The sequence below is a fragment of the Larus michahellis genome, chromosome 1 (assembly GCF_964199755.1).
Source record: "Larus michahellis chromosome 1, bLarMic1.1, whole genome shotgun sequence".
NCBI classification, from domain to species: Eukaryota; Metazoa; Chordata; class Aves; order Charadriiformes; family Laridae; genus Larus; species Larus michahellis.
Window position 1 is genome coordinate 126,377,912 of NC_133896.1, and position 16,302 is coordinate 126,394,213.

General features: G+C 40.2%; 1 protein-coding gene across 1 annotated transcript in view; it reads left to right on the forward strand.

Annotated features, from left to right (window-relative positions):
- Nucleotides 1-15,372, forward strand: part of PDXK (pyridoxal kinase) — a 45,914-nt gene extending 30,542 nt beyond the window's left edge. The window contains exons 4-11 of the mRNA XM_074603078.1: nucleotides 1,533-1,616; nucleotides 3,564-3,610; nucleotides 5,852-5,937; nucleotides 6,749-6,794; nucleotides 9,447-9,558; nucleotides 11,040-11,176; nucleotides 11,733-11,799; nucleotides 12,582-15,372. Of these exons, the coding sequence (XP_074459179.1) occupies nucleotides 1,533-1,616; nucleotides 3,564-3,610; nucleotides 5,852-5,937; nucleotides 6,749-6,794; nucleotides 9,447-9,558; nucleotides 11,040-11,176; nucleotides 11,733-11,799; nucleotides 12,582-12,694 (692 nt within the window). The 3' untranslated portion in view covers nucleotides 12,695-15,372. The remainder of the gene's footprint in view (nucleotides 1-1,532; nucleotides 1,617-3,563; nucleotides 3,611-5,851; nucleotides 5,938-6,748; nucleotides 6,795-9,446; nucleotides 9,559-11,039; nucleotides 11,177-11,732; nucleotides 11,800-12,581) is intronic.
- Nucleotides 15,373-16,302: the final 930 nt, after the last annotated feature.

Consider the following 16,302-nt stretch of genomic DNA (forward strand, 5'->3'; position numbering starts at 1 on the left):
TCGGTGTGGCATTCATGTTTGTTTAAAAATGTCATTCAGTGAAGCCGTTTTCAGTATGAACAAAAAGAAGGCATGGGTAGAAATGGCACTAATTTCTTAAGATCTAATAACACTCTGGGTGTTTCAGTGTTCAGTTGCACTGTGGCTGAACTTAAAATTCAGTTGTTTTCATCCAGGGCAGATTTTTCTCTTCAAACAGGAACAGCCATTCACTTTAGTGCTCAATTGTACTTTGTACCTCCAATAACCTGGGTATGATTATTCAAACACCGAAATTAATTTGTCAGCAGATGGGATTTGACTGTAATTGTATGTCTGATAACTGTAGATACCTTGGCTGAGATAGAAATTATTAACTTTAGGCTGATTATACAAAATAACGCCTCATTAACACTTGTGATAGTTACCTGTAGATCTTTGTATATTTGTTTCATTTACAGTAAAACACTCAAGGGAAGAGAGAAACTCTAATTCAGTGTATTTTTTTTAACACCTCTGTCAATAATGTTAATCACACTCTATTTTTTTTTTTTCAACCAGTCACCATCACAGGTCATTTTAGACAAAAATTTTTGCGTCGCTTTTTTGACTGATTATCTGCATTTTGTAGATATAAGACAAAACATTTTGGCCAAAATTCTTGGAAGCTTTTTCCATTTCTCTACAACATCTAAGAACTGATCTATTTTCCAGGTAAAAAAAAAAAAAAAAATAAAAAGATCTCCAAAATGTATTTTTAAATACTTCAGTAGAGCGGACATTTTCAAGCTGAAGGTTTGAAGAAGCTACCTTGCTAAAAATAATGCTATTAAATGAACTAAAATAAATTAAAATCAAATTATTATTTAATAAATGTTGTAAATAAAGTTAAAACATAAAATAAATAAAAAATAAAAATCTATAAAATAAAGAAATTAATGATGAAATAAGAATATTGTGGTGCTAGCCTTGTGATTAGGCCCTTAAATACAGGCCTTGGAAATAAAACTTGTTTCCAGCTTATTTCACTGCTAAGCCTAAAAATAGGAATTTTATTGGTATATTGGCCATTGCTCTAGAAGATTAATTCTCTATTGCATTAATGTGTTGGACTTTATCAGCACCAACATTAATAATAAAAAACCTGCTTCAAACCAGAGTATGGGAAAAGTATATGGAATTTAAAATATTTCTTATTTACTACATGATAAATAGTACTGATTAGGACTGATGTTTTGAAGAAAATGAATGTTTTTTTCCTTTCAGCCTGACTTTTTTTATATTTGTTCAAGCATTTTGAAATTGTGTGAACCTTTCATATCTAACATACTTAGTAAATGGATGTTTAAGGTTATATTTGTAGTTGTGCAGGCACTGTTTGAATTTGTCTTCCACCTATTATTCCTGAATGAAATACTAAATCGCCTTTGTTCTAAAAATGCATTGTTCCAAAGAATGAGAAGTATGCACCCTTTCTATCCAAAAGTAAAAAAAAAAAAAAAAAAAAAGGCGTTCATGAAAATAGACTTCAAAAGTATGTTTTTTTCCCAAAGGATATACAAGAGACACATCGTTTCTTGCAATGGTGGTGGATATTGTCCAGGAACTGAAGCAACAGAATTCTAACCTAGTGTATGGTAAGGATGTGTATTACAACCCTTTCTGCTTCATCATTGTATATGCCCATCATTTTCATGTTTTAGGGTGAAAGCGCCGTTCTGATGTTACCCAGCATTTCACAACCGTCTTGTGCTCCAGTCCGGCTGGGGCCAGCTGAGGCTCCAGTGAAGTTTCATTTCAGCATTGCATAAGTGTCGAGGGAGCTGCTCTTCTATCTTTCTGATCTTATGGCTTTCGGTATCTTTCCTGCATTATGCCATCCAAAGGAGAATGTGCTTTGAGGACTGATGGTCTGTATCAGAGAAACGGCAGCTGGCTGCTGGTGTTCGTAGCTGAGAGCCATAGGCTGTAAGTGCTGATAGCTGAAGCCTCTCCTTGATTTCCAAGTCAGTCAAAAGCAGGATAGACTCTCCCGTGTTGCCCTGCCATAGTTTCATGTTACATCGCAGAAGAAGTGTCATACTGTGCCTTACAAGCTTCATAATTTACCTTAAACTCGAAGGCTTTTTTAACTCTGGTGCCCTCTGCTAAGATTACGTAGGAGCACTCAAAGAGCAACAGACTCTAGCAACTACTGTCATTAACGTGTCGTGTCAGGCTTAAACCTGTGAGAAAAGATACTTCTTTTTCCTTCCTGACTCTCTGAGTATTTCGGGACTTTTGAACATAACCAGCGTAGGCTTGAATTGAGCAAAACGTTTAGAGTGACAGGGCAAAGTCAGTGGGGGTTTAGTGGGATAAAAAGCTGTGAATGATGGCTTGAGCCGTTCATCTTCGCGTTCAGTAAACTGTGGTGGGGAAACATCTAGAATGGTTCTCAGGATTTGCAAGGTGTAATACTGCAGAGCGTGATATCTGACTTAAAATTAACACATTTCTTATTTAGAAAAATGGAGCAGATACATCTTCATGAGCTTGGGTTTTGTTGCTTTTGGCCTTTATTAACACTGTTGCATTGTCAGATTCTCCAGAGCCTTGTGCTAGTAAGTGAAAGCTGAAAATTGTTGGAGTATGAGCAGAAAGAAGCATCTATCTGTATAGATCAGGAAGGAAGTTGTCAGATGGTGAGAACACAGCTATGCTTCTGAGATCCTTTCTATTTAATAAGTAGATTATAATATAAGGAAAACACTTCTAAAATCTAAAACAAATTACCCTCTTTTTACTCACAGAAACGTCCTTAAATACTGATTGGTCATTGATTCGAAAACTTTGGATATGTATTTCTTTTTTATCTTGCTAAAAGCTCTTTTAATGCAATGAACGATATTCCTGTTTAAAGTACAAGGCTAGATTGTTTCCATCCTTGCTTTGAAACTGAGGGCACTTGGAATATGTTGTTAATACTGCTGATGATTCAGAACCTGTGCCAAATGTGTGTTAATATTATTACACCAAGTATGAGTTTATGTACTTTGGCATGGGATTTTCTTCTCGTTTCATTATAATACAATTTTTTTATGTGTATACACAGCATTTTGGTGTGTATGTTTGGCATGTGTCTTTTTATGCTGAAGTAAAAATAGGACTCTCTTCACAGCTATTAGCTTCTCCAGTGTTTCTTCCTCACCATACTTCTATTCCAGAGGTTTGGGATGAGGAGGGAAGGGGAGGGCTCTCTGTGTTTTCCGTAACAAAAGCCCCTTTACTCCCAGCAGTCAGACCCTCTCATCCTCATCACCTTCAGATGTAATAACGTGGAAGCAGGTAGGAGAGGGTGACTTCAACCCTTTGACAACTGTTTAAGACACATGGCCTTAACATGCGCCTTAAACACATGTTTCAGAATTGGCAGCCACCAGTTAAAATTTCAGGTTGAGTGTGCTGTAAGAGCTGTGAGAGTGTATAAGCTATCAGGTGCTCAGTGCTGTTACATAGCCACTATTGTTACCTAAAACTTTTTCTTCTCGATAGTGTCTCTATAACTGTACCCCATTTCTAAAGCTCAATTTATTCTGTTACAGTATGCGATCCAGTGATGGGGGACAAATGGAATGGAGAAGGCTCTATGGTTAGTACTTATCTGCTTGAATTCTCTGTATAGTGAATATTTGCTATATAAAGATTTGTAAAAATCTATTAATTTTTAAAGACCAAAACTAAGCTACTTTACTTAACTGTAAGTTTGGATCCCAGCATCAAGTAAGTTTGCACTTTAATTTCCTGTATTTGAATGAGTTTAGTATCTAGGAAGAATGGTGGCTGCATAGCCCTGGGATTATTTCTAACTCTCTGCTGAGAGAACAGGTGTAATACAAACCCTGTCTTCAGGAAAATATCCCCTTGCTCCCCCTCCTTGTCTCACTGGAGTCCCTCATCTTCTGTGAAGAGCTCTGTTTTGGCTGGTAGCCTGGCTGGCTTTGTCAGTGATTGTGTGAACTGACATAGCACTTGAACCTAAATGAAGATGATTTATTTCATGTGAGATCCAACAGCTGTTAGGCATTGAACTGTGATCAGTGACAGAAAGGTTCTGTGTGCCAATACCAGACTTGCACACTGACAAAGAACATTTGGTTTTGATCAAAACTAGTGAATAATTTCAGTAAAAATGCAATGTGGGAAGGCATCAGCAATAATGATATTTTATGTTTTCTTCTGCCTTAGCTAGTCATGCACTATGAACTCCTCTTTGTCCTTGTACCTTTTTGCAGTTTACCTGCTCATAAAACATCACATGAAGTAGCACTTAGTAATAAATTTGCCATTGCTTTTGTGTTCTGTTCTTTCATGTTATGTTTATTGCAATATTTATTGTCCTTGGCTTTTTCTAACAAGGCAGAGATCTAGCAGCTGTAGAGGCACCTTGCAAAGCTTTAGCTCTTGGGAGAAGTCATAACCGTGGGCCTACCTATGTCTTTTGAGTGGAAGATAAGGTAGATGGAAGAAGAGAATATTTAATATGCAACCCACCAACTCATTCCTGCCATAAAAAGTAATAAAATCATTACTTTAAATGCCTTAGTTTGTAAGTGACCTACTCTTGCATTTCTGTCTAAAGGCAGAGTCCCTGTGGTATCATTGCTTCACCATGGCTCATGAGTGAGCTCAGTATCAGCATGACGGGTGTTCTGGTAGCACCTAGTGGTGTCAACACTGTGGTGGGATTATACCTGGTGCTGATACAACTGGAATGGGAGGCAGTAACACATGGGCGTGTGTATGCTCACATCTTGCCCTGCATAGCTTATGAGACTAACAGAGAAAACAAAACATGGACAAAAGGGGGTATTAATCCTGATTTAGCAAACGGGGTTCTTCCAGAGAATATCAGCTACTAATAAACAATGAACTCTTATTAAATGTTTTGTTGAATTGAGTTACAGTAAGACTCAGGAAGGTGAGGTGAGCCCTGTATCCATCTACCCTGAACTCCTAGCCAAGCTCCAGTGTGTGCCAAAGTAGCTGATGCTTTTCAGCTTTGAGTCTGAAGAGTATACAGGCTGGTGGCTCCTGTTACATCTTAGTGTACGTCACCTGCTTAGATAACCAATCTCCCTTTGCTGATGGCCTGTATTTAGCTAATGAAGATGGGATAGAGTTGGAACAGACAGGCAGAAAGACAGGCATTGTCCCTCATTACTTGAAGAGCTGATTCTGAAGGTAGCGAAGTATGCTAGGGTGCAATGCAAGCAAAGTATTTTTAATATCCTTATTGGAACTGCTTTATAGATTAAATTGTACCAAATAAATTACACATCTGATTCCCATTCACACGTATTGATGTATAGCACACCTTAGAAATACTGCACTGATAGAAGGTGGCAAAATAAAGCGTAGCATGATGTTACTTGTTCCTAAGCCCCACAATGCAACACAATCAATGTGGGCACACACTGCTGCAGAAAAGGGCCTCTGTACTGTTGGTGTAACAACAGTATAGTTTCTTTTGGAGGTAGGGAAGTGATAAAGGGTTCCCCTTGGTGGGACAGTGTATTTCTTCATGCTGCTGTGTCACCTCGGTAAGAGGGAACCCGAGAGTTCTTCATCCAGGCACCACTTTCTTTTAATGCTGCCAGTTTAGGCCTGTCTGCTTAGTGGTGTTTCCATCGCCTCCAGTGGAAGAAGGGCTGTTGGTTGTACTGTCACCAGCTGGAGGATGCACTGCCGCTTTAGTTACTGCTGCGTAACAGTATGCGGGGAGCTGTCAGGTTACTCAGTGACAGCATGAATGGTAGTTGAGGGAAGGAGAGTTGCAGTCCCACATCTCAGACGCTGCTGACAATATTTGATGACCTTTTTTCTCCCCTAGTATGTGCCCGAGGATCTCCTCCCAGTCTACAGGGACAAAGTCGTACCTGTTGCTGATATAATTACTCCTAACCAGTTTGAAGCTGAGTAAGTACTTACTTCCTTTTATGGCCAAATAAAGTCAGGGATAAAAGCAGGGGAGACTGATACCCATTCTTTTATCTGTCTCAATGCAGTGCCATATGTATGTATGTGTTGGGTTTTGGTTTTTAGCTGTTACTTTCAAGGGGTGCTTTTCAGCAAACCTCCAACTTCCATATTGAAACCAATAAAAGAATCTGGGAGTTATGTGAGAAAAAGACTTCTCTTGTTTTCTCTGGTCTCTCATTTTCATGATTACTTCTTGTTGTTTCCAGAGGCCTATATCTAAGGCATTTTGCAAAAATACCTCTTTCTCTTCCCTGTCCTTACCCATTCCTAGGAATATTTTTATTATATGTCAGAATATTAAAACTGAAGTAGTTTGACTTAAACCCCGAAAGTTAGATTCAGAAATACCACCATGCCAACATCTCATAGGAGTTACGGACTTATATGCCTCCTGCCCATCCTGTCCTCCACATAGCTGTGACTCCTTGGTCAGATTATCTGTTGTGATACATGCCAGGCTGTCCCCCTAAGGGGAGGGAGCAGCTACATGGGAGATGGAGCATACATTTGTGAGCGAATTTTATGATACAGGGATCTCTACAGGAGACAGGTTAGGACTGATGTGAGTCAGCTTCAGAAGCACCGTGTATGTGCGCACATAACTTTCAAAAGACGGCTGCCTGCTAGAGCAGACCTCGCAGCTCCAAACCATTTAGGCCAGTCCAAACTTACCTCCTTCCAAAGAGTAAACAAAGCAGTCACTGCCTGGAGAACTTGTGCTCTTTTAAGATTTCTCTTTCATTCTCAGGTTACTCACGGGCAGGAAGATTCAGACAGAAAAAGAAGCTTTAGAGGTAAGTAGGCAAGGGGTAGGATGTGTAAGATCTCTTTCTGTATTCCCACCTGCAGTGCTGCAGTTTGCCATTTGTCTTTAACCTTGAAGTCACTTTGGCCTCTATCCTTTCTCTCCATTTATCATTAAAGCTCATGCACTCCAGGCGCAAAACACTTTGTTTTAGTGTCAGGCTTCTGAAGAAAGTTCCTGAAAGAAATACAGATTAAAGGCATTACAGTGATAACGAGTAGAACTCTGTGAGCTTGTTTTCTGGCAGCGTAAGAAGGGTAGCAGCAGCAACACACACGGCGAGTAACCACACGCTGCCAGCGCTGTGGAAATACACTGGTTGGGGTGAAAATCCCCGGGTGACCCTGGGCATTAGAAACCTGCGTGAGTCGCTCCCTCTGCTGTCCACATGTGAGTCGTGCAACAGCAATGCAGAGTGTTGGGACAGCCGCTTCTCGTTCTGCCAGAGGCTGTTTGCAAGTAAGAGAGCTTACTGGCAAACTCTTACAAGGATCGATCCGAATACTCTGAATCGGTTCCTGACAGTGTTTGCTGGTGCTCTGCTTCCCTTCCTTAAATTGACTCAAAGGGGTTGAGACCTACTCAAAGGGGTTGAGAGGGATTGCAAAAGGATAGATTGCATAGATGAGAAAGCAGACTGGGAGTGATGGCCTTCGGGTACTTCCCAGTGAAAGACAGAGAAATCCACAGCGTTGATAGCTGCTGTCATCGCCATACAGAGATGATAGATGGACCACAAATATACTGCATTAAGGCATAAGGATTTACCCTTTTACACAAACTGAAGGAAATAAAAAGCTACAGGGCTTGGTGATGAAGGACAAAATGGCAATATGGTTTTATTGGTGTCTTGAGAAAGGCTGAGCTCTTTGTTTTGTTGACTAGTCAAGTGCTTTCATAATGGACTGAAGTTATTTGTTCCAGTTTGGTTTTGAACTTCAAAGGAACACAAAATCTTTAAACAGCAGCTGCAGTGGCACCCTGGAGAGTAGCTGGGGTCTGTCAGCGCAAGTGTTTGTTGGTTTTTTTCCCTTCAGCAACATCATGAAACATGGGTTGATGGGCCATCTCTTCAGGGCAGGAACCAGCTCCAAAGATCTCAGCTCTTTTAAATCCGCCCCCCACCCCTGAGTTTTACATTACCCCACTGTGCTGGGCAAGGGTGACAGGCTGTGCTTCATGCCATTAGCTGCTAACTACAGCTGAATTCTTCTATCCTAATCCTCACCAGTGGAACCAGAGTCTTGAGAGCAACACTTAGCTGAGCAGCCATTACTTTTACGTTTGCATATTTCAGCTGCAAACACGAGTTGCGTGTGCTAAACAATTTTACAAGTTAGTTTTCTGACTGTCTGGTTTTAAAAAATCTCTTCTAAAGAGATGGAATTATACTTAGGAATGGAAACATTTTTAAAATAGTTGCTTGCAGGATATTATACTTTAATCTGTCTGTCTCCCCAGCTGCATGCCATATATAGGTCTGTCCTTCTGAGAAATAATCCATGCTGGAATTTGTCTGCTTTGGAGGTGGTAGGAGTTCTGTCATCAATTTCACGGTGACATGCTTTCGTTCATTTCTTTAGCAAGAGTAGTGACAATAGTATAGTCTTCTAATAGAAAATTAAATACAATGTAATATTAATGTAGAAGGGGCTAAGTCCTACAACTAGAAATACTGCTGATTAGGTTCTTGGTGAATTGTGACTGAGAAATGAAATAGAATTTAATGTTACTTCACAGGTTGATTATGCCAGCATATGTTGGTGGATTTATTGCTTCTTTAAAACCCAACCGATGTCTGTGCAAAGAGGTCTGACAGTTGAAGAAACTTGGAGGCTTAGACAAGAAAGAAAAGCAATAGAGAATTAAAAAATAGCAGAAATAAATCCTTATCGTTCAGCTGCTCATGAGTCATAGCTAGCCTGAGAGGATTTTTAGTTAAATTCTTTTGGGAGAATTAATATTTTATCGGTGTTTTATGCTAAACTCATTATTGAAGTCATTCTTTTTTCTGTGAAATCAAAATCACTTCTGTAGCAACCAATTGTGATGTCAGAAGTAGAGTATTAATGAGTTTAAGTGAGAAACGCACGGAGTGGAAATACACCTGCAAAGGTACATAATTACAGGTGTAATTTGGGGTTTGAAACAGGAAAGATTGAGACAGACACACTTGTGCCTCTGATTTAGCGCTAACTCTTCATTTTTGGTAACTCTTAAAGTAGTAGCTAAATAAGATTTCATGAACTGCAGTTATTGGCTTTCTAGCAAGTGTTTCAAGATGCCAGCTCAGGTGCATGTGTCTGTATATCTGTTCTCTTATTCTTTTGGTAATATGTTCTGAAAACATGATGCAGACAGAAGTTCTGATCACAGCTGAAACAGAGTACTCAGAGTACTCTTTTCAGAGGACCATCCAAAGATACTACAGAGACGCTTGTATATTTTAACAAGTGTGTACATTTAAATACGGATGTTTTGATTCCCCTGTTTCAGATTAATTCCCCTAATTCAAGTGAATCCTTTGAACAGAAACTTTTTTCTCTTTACAAAAGATGCCAAAGTAAGGTGTTACAAATGATGTAAGGTTTAATCAATGCACATTGCAGTCACTGATTCCTGCCTTTTTGCAAATGGAAAGGTAATGGATATGCTCCATGCCATGGGACCAGAGACTGTGGTGATCACAAGCTCAGATCTACAGGCACCTCTAGGAAATGACTACCTAATTGCTCTGGGAAGCCACAGAAAAAGTAAGTCATGAACTCTTTTGTTAAACTGCACTTTCTTTTGAACTGTTCTGTGCTTTCAGTTACGTTTTTAAGTAGTTTCATCAGGCTTAGATCCCTAAATGAACTTCTCCTACAGTACTATCGGAGAGTGGTAAGAATGGGGCTGCTCCATGAGGGAAGACAAGCTGGGAGCTGAATATGATCATAGCACAGGCAGAGAGAGAGCACTGCCCTCGCCAACAGGGAACAGGCCCACAGTGTCTGGGTAAGGTGAGAAGAACAGGGATAGGGATGGCAGACAGGTCGCATTGACAGTCCAGTGATCATCACAGAAAGGTTAGACAAGACAGGCCCGAGATTAGTCTGTGAAATCCGATCAGTAAGTCAGGACAGCAGGGCTGTACACAGGTACACCTACAACTTAGCTCAGGCAAGGATGCTTGCACTTGGGCCTGAGCTTCCTGGGCTAGTGCGCAGAAGATGCATGGGTGGAGGACATAGAATCATGGAATGTGTTGGGTTGGAAGGGACCTTTAAAGGTCATCTAGTCCAACCCCCCTGCAGTAAGCAGGGACATCTTTAACTAGATCAGGTGATCTAGTTAAACCTCGATGAGGCTTATCAGGGCTGTTAAAGCCCCTAGTAGTGGCTCTAATAAGTAATAGTGGTATAAAACAGGAACTGTGAATGTTTTGAATGCTTTTAGGAAATGTTACATTGTCCTATTAGCAGATTGTTCCTCCCCAATAGGTTGTAAAATGTCCATCTGCTGCTCCTTTATATCCGCTTCTATACGGTCACCAAGATTCACTGTGTGTTTGGACTGTCGCAAGATGTTTTTACCTGAGAAAGGCATAGTTATGTGGGATAGTATATGATCTCGTTTCCTTGATCATTTAAGGGATCTAAATTTGGGCATCACGTTCTGGACTGCTGAGAGATCAAAAAAGTCTTGATATTTAAAAGAGATTCCACTTAGAATCAGTCAGTGGGTCTTAGCGCTCAGTACATGCCAGGTCTGGAATAAGTCTGGTCATTCTGATGGTGATTACAATATGGCACATGGATCAGATATTCTCTACTGATGTCTGCAGCTGCTCTTGTGCCTCCATGCAACCCAGAGCTACTCCCGATTATGGTTTGGGATGCCCCATCTAGGATTCGGCAGTCTCCATAAATATGTGGTTTCCTGAGCAAGCTGCTGCTGCTGTCTAAATGAAAATAGGTGGCGCTCAATCCTTCGTGAAAATGAAGGTGCTGGCTACCTGCTCCCTCTTAAGTGAGATATGTACAGTGTATAAGTTGTAAATGCTATCCCAACTTGGCAAAGTTTTGAAAGGTTGCACCTTTTAAAAGAGCTGGTACAAAGTTTACAATACTCCTTAGCATCTTTATGTTCCAAACAACAAAGTAATTCAAATCTGGTGATCACTTTAAAATTATAGTAAATGCTATTGTATTAAATGCTGGGTCTGTTACTTAACTGTCTATCTGTGTTGTAGCTAAAGCAGATGGTACCAAGGTGACACAAAGAATTCGAGTGGAGTCTCCTAAAGTGGATGCTGTCTTTGTTGGAACAGGAGACTTGTTTGCTGCTATGCTTCTGGCATGGACACATAAGCATCCAAACAATTTGAAGGTGTGGGAGAAATTATTTGTCTCTGCAAGTTTAGACTACGTTTCTTTTTTCTTAATTACTTGTAATCTATGACGTTATTTAAAGACTCTCTTCTGGTTTGGCTTTTTTTCCTCACCTCAGAGGAAAAAAAAGCATAATTACCCTTTAGCCAAAACACTTTAGCTTGGCCGGTCACATTTCTGTTACATGGATGTTGTAATTTTGCCAAATAAGACGATGCTCTTTGTAGAGAGAGAGAAACACTGCATGCATGTTTGCAATTATATTCTTTTACACTCACTTCATAATAAGCAGTGAAAATCAACTATCAGATCTATTTTTCTGGTTTTTGCCTTAAGCACATAGAATCCTTGATACGAATATATGGTTTCTAATACCTGTTTTCGTGAGAATTAAGAAAGTCTAATTTTTTTCCCAAACTCTACATTATGTAGTTGTCATCCTGTTTGCATCTTGTCAGTCATGTTTGCCTCTTAATAGCAGTGGTTTTGAAATAATGATATTAAACTAGGCAGCTGATATTTTACTAAAACCTGAATATATTATTTTAATGCAGGTGGCATGTGAAAAGACTGTGTCAGCCATGCAACATGTTCTGCAGAGGACCATTAAGAGTGCAAAAGGTAATTAATTCAGACCTTGTTCCCTTGTTCTGTCTGGATTTGCATCAGAAGAAACATTCAAAGAGCTTTCTGGTTTCCTGACGAAAGGCAGCCCTCGGTGCAGAAGCAGCCAGAGAATTTACAGAATGAGAGCTTGGTAGTCTTCTCAGGGCATGTTCTTTACTGTTTTCCTCCAAGCCTATTTTTGACAACACCCGACTGAAGATGTCACTGTTCAGCTTGTAGTGGGACTACAGTCACGCTGACTGCGCTTGACTGCTTTGCAAAACAGCGGTGGAGGAATTTGAGGAAATACTGAGTTTGCCGTGCAAGAGAGCTTCTGTTCTAAGTGTAGCTCGCTGACTTTCCCTTTGGGTGCATGTGTTTAGTATTGAGAGGGGTTTATCAATTAATAATTAACTGTCAGCTGTGTTGGCCGTGTGAGGAGTGATTTTTTTTTTTTTTTTTTTTTTTTTTTCCTCCAGCTTCTCTCCCCTTGCAATTCCCTTATCTTTCAATTTCTAAGGAGATCCAGATGGGATCTGTGGGTTCTCAGAGCATGTCAGTGCCACTCTCTAGTAACAGCAGAGCCATGTTTCCTTCCTGGAGAGAGGTGCAGAACAGGGGTGGTAAAAAAATCACAGTCCTGACCTGGGTCTTCCCCCTTGGAAGCCTTTAGCAGGGGGTAGTAAGGGAGACTAGGGAGGGGAGGAGGGTAGAAAAAATAGTGGGGTAACACAACAATGTAACTTGTTTCTTTTTATACTGCTGTTTTTAATGACATTCTGATGTCATCTTTTTAGCACAAGCTGGAGAAGGAAACAAACCAAACTCAGCCCACCTGGAACTGAGAATGGTCCAAAGCAAAAAGGACATAGAAAACCCAGAGATCATAGTGAAAGCCACCGTGTTATAAAGGCCGTACGTCTCCAATAACGCACAATGTATTGATGTCCTCATTTCTTTCCTGTAAATTGTAATATTTGCCTTAGATCTGTGACAGAAACCTGACTTTCATGAAATAGTGCCCAGCATAGGCAGATATCCACTCTCAAACATATGTGCTGGCCTTGCTCAGTTTTAAAAACGAAACGGTTAGTGTGCATTGAAGCATATCACCAGGTATCAAAATGGCTGTCAAATTCACTTCGTCTGTGTAATTACCCAGGGCAAGAGAGTACAATGTTCCTGCCTTGCCAAAGACTTTAGATGTGAATTTGCTGATGGAATGCTTGGCTGACTGGAAAATATATTTCAAGATGGCATCTAGTGCCAATGGAGCTGGCTCCATGCTCCCTTTTTCTGGAGGTATCTGGTTACCTACTCTGGTATTCAGTATCTCAGCTGCTATGAAACTAAGCAGGGTTAAAACTACACACAAAGTTCTGGTTGTGTGTAGGAGTACTTTGAAGATGTTTGGCATTTAAGTACTTTGAAGTGACCTTGAGGTGTCATTCATGTTACTGGTAACTGCTCCTGTTTCTTGTCTATGAACAGCTGCACGGTTTTGGTTTTTGCAGGTACTGGCTGCTTATTTCTAACGTCTTTGGGTGCCCACATGATTTTTCCCAAAAGCTGCTCCAGAAACATCTTCATTTATAAGATAATGTCTTCATTCAGTAGCGCTGATTAGAAGTTTGTAGTTCTACCTCTGCGGCCAGGTTTGATTCTTTGTTTAGTTTTTAACTAAGGACAAACATTCTGTCAGGACAAAAGAGAAAGCAGCTCTTACCCTGAAAGCTGGCTACCCTAGTTTGTTCTTCATGGCTGGATGTATTTACAGACTGCGCAGGGCACTTCCACTTAACAATAGTGAGCACTATTGGCAGACTTATCAATGAAGCAATGTAGTAAAAGTCATAGGTTTTGGTTTATTAAGTTGCGTATGTTTACCCAATATAGTGAAACAGACAAAATTAATTTGTTCATAATTTAAGTCTCTGCAGCCTCTGCTGCCTAGAGATGACAGAAATGTATTATTTATTATGAGTGCATCTTTATTTCAAACTTTTGCTTCATAAGGCTTCAAAATGGGATTCTTAATTTCAGCGTCATATACATCGCAGCCACATATTATACCAGTAGGGCAGATAACGCTGACAGGTACTGGCAACTTGTACCACTGTATGATTTCTGTATGGGACTGAGATTCTTGCTTCTTCCAGGATGAGGTATAGTGTGTCGTTAAATCCAACTTCAGTTGATGAGCTTTATTTGTCTCAGACTGTATAGGGAGATTAAAATTGCAGTTACTCGTGCAGTGACGTGAAGGAAATTTGCATTAGAGGAAAAGGCTAAGTTTTTCTTGATTACCTGAGCATGCTCAGGAAACTCTTGGGCATCTCCTAGATACCTTTCCTGCATCTTCCTCATCACACCTGCCTAACTGATCATGTCACTCGCATAGCTTGGGAGTCCCCAGAAGAGGTGGTTTGGAGATTGCTTTAGCCACTGAAGTCTTCGCTTATCCGACCATTTTTGTGGATTTTCTGCTGTTGTAAAAGTTAATTGGTTTCACCTAGTAGAAGAGTAATTTATCCTTAAAGTGACTTTTGAGCTGAATAGATTTTTTTTTTCCATAGAGTAAGATTTCATAATTAATACATTTCTGAAATCCCTCATTTTCAGTGTCTCTGAAGCAAATTAAATTTGAGATGAACATGTTTTGCAGTAAGAGGCAAACTTCAGGCTTTCACTCTCAATAACCAATAATTTTATTTCCTCTCATGCATTTGGTATTAAAAATGAAAAAAAAATATTCGTACGACTTGAAAATTTCAAGGGGAAAAAGACCCCAGAAATTACCTTGAAAATGTGGCTCTCCTGCCACAGTTTTTAGTAACCACTGCCATGAAATAACTCGCTAGCAATAATAATTTTGGTGATGTGAACAGTTGCTAAAATTAGCAGTCAGTAACAGAGATGAGCTCATCGCTGATATCCAACATGTAAAAAGACAGGAACTATCTTAACAGTGTCTATAAATACCTGATGGGAAGCAGTGAAGAAGAAACCAGGCTCATCTCAGTGATGCCCAGTGAAGGGATAAAAGACAATGGGCACAAACTGAAATACAAGAAATTCCATTTAAACATTAAAAAAATATAATTCACTGTGAGGGTGATCGAACACTGGCACAGGTTGCCCAGAGAGGTTGTGGAGTCTCTGTCCTTGGAGATATTCAAAACCTGACTGTACTCAGCAGGCCCTGAGCAGCCTTCTGTACTTGACCCTGCTTGCACAGTGGGGTTGGACTGGACGATCTCCAGAGGTCCCTTCCAGCCTCAGCCATTCTGTGATTCTGTGAAGTACAACAAATTGCCTTTCTTTGCAGCGCTGTATTTTTAAATCGATGCTTTTTTTTTTCTTGCAGGTAGGCTAGGAAATATTAGTAATAATAATTAATAATTTGCCCCATTTTATATAAGCTGCTTTTTACTTGGGCAGTTGTGACAGGAATACAGTTGCCTGCTTTGAGATAGTCGCTTTCAGCAAAGATGTTTAAATACTGTAGCTGGTGATGCATTTCAACAGTTGTACACAAAAGGATTTTAGCTGTTTCTACCATTGATTAAAGGAGTCTTGAATGCCATATTCCAAACATAACTAAGAGTTTATTTATCTTTTAAAATTAAGACTATTTCACGTGGAAGCGTATAATCCCTGCCATCCTCTTGGGAAGAAGGGATCAACATACTGAACTTCCCTGCCTTTATGTATCATGGCCAACTTCACAGCATTATGCCTGACACCCTCACCCAGCTCTGTCCAGTTTTGCAGCTCCTGTGGGTCACATACAAAAATTGTCAGATGGCCAAGCTTTGAGAGCTCTACCGTGTCCTTCAGGTTACGAAGAATTAGATAAATCCCAGGAGCAGTTCACATGCAGTAAGTGACATTTGATTTCTATGGCCCCATGGCTCCAGCACAGATCTCAGCTGGGTCTGGAAGTGGCTCCTGGTGCAGTGTCTGCTGTAGCCAGGGCTGTGGATTGCCCAGCACCCTGCACCAGCAGTGGCTTCATTGCCAGTCATGTAACGCAGCCTCATGGCCTGGCTGGGAAGCTGTGTGGGGCCAAATTAAGAGCCACGTGGTGGCCATCCTTGCACTAGTGCAGTACAAAATTGAGGTTCTTCAGTTCTTCACATCAGGGGATCAACAGGAGAGAGAGGCTCAAAATTGGCCTTTTAATATTTTTTTTTAAAGCAGCAATAAATATGCACTGACAAATTTGCTGTCAGAGAAACCCTACCTGTTGCAAGCATGTGCTACAGAAAAGCCCTTTTAGTAAGTGTGAGACAGCACGAACCTTTTTTCCCCACTAAAAAAAAATAGACTTTCATAAGGTAATTGAGAGAAAGGCAAGGGCTGGTTTTCTCTGAAATAACCAAGTTTGGTATTTAGGAAACTTAAAGCTACCTTGCAAACAAGGTTTTATCTGTAAACCATAATGAACTGTGATCTTGCCATAGAAGACAAAATGATATGCTTGTTGGAGCAACTTCCACCTGTCAGGTGTGATCT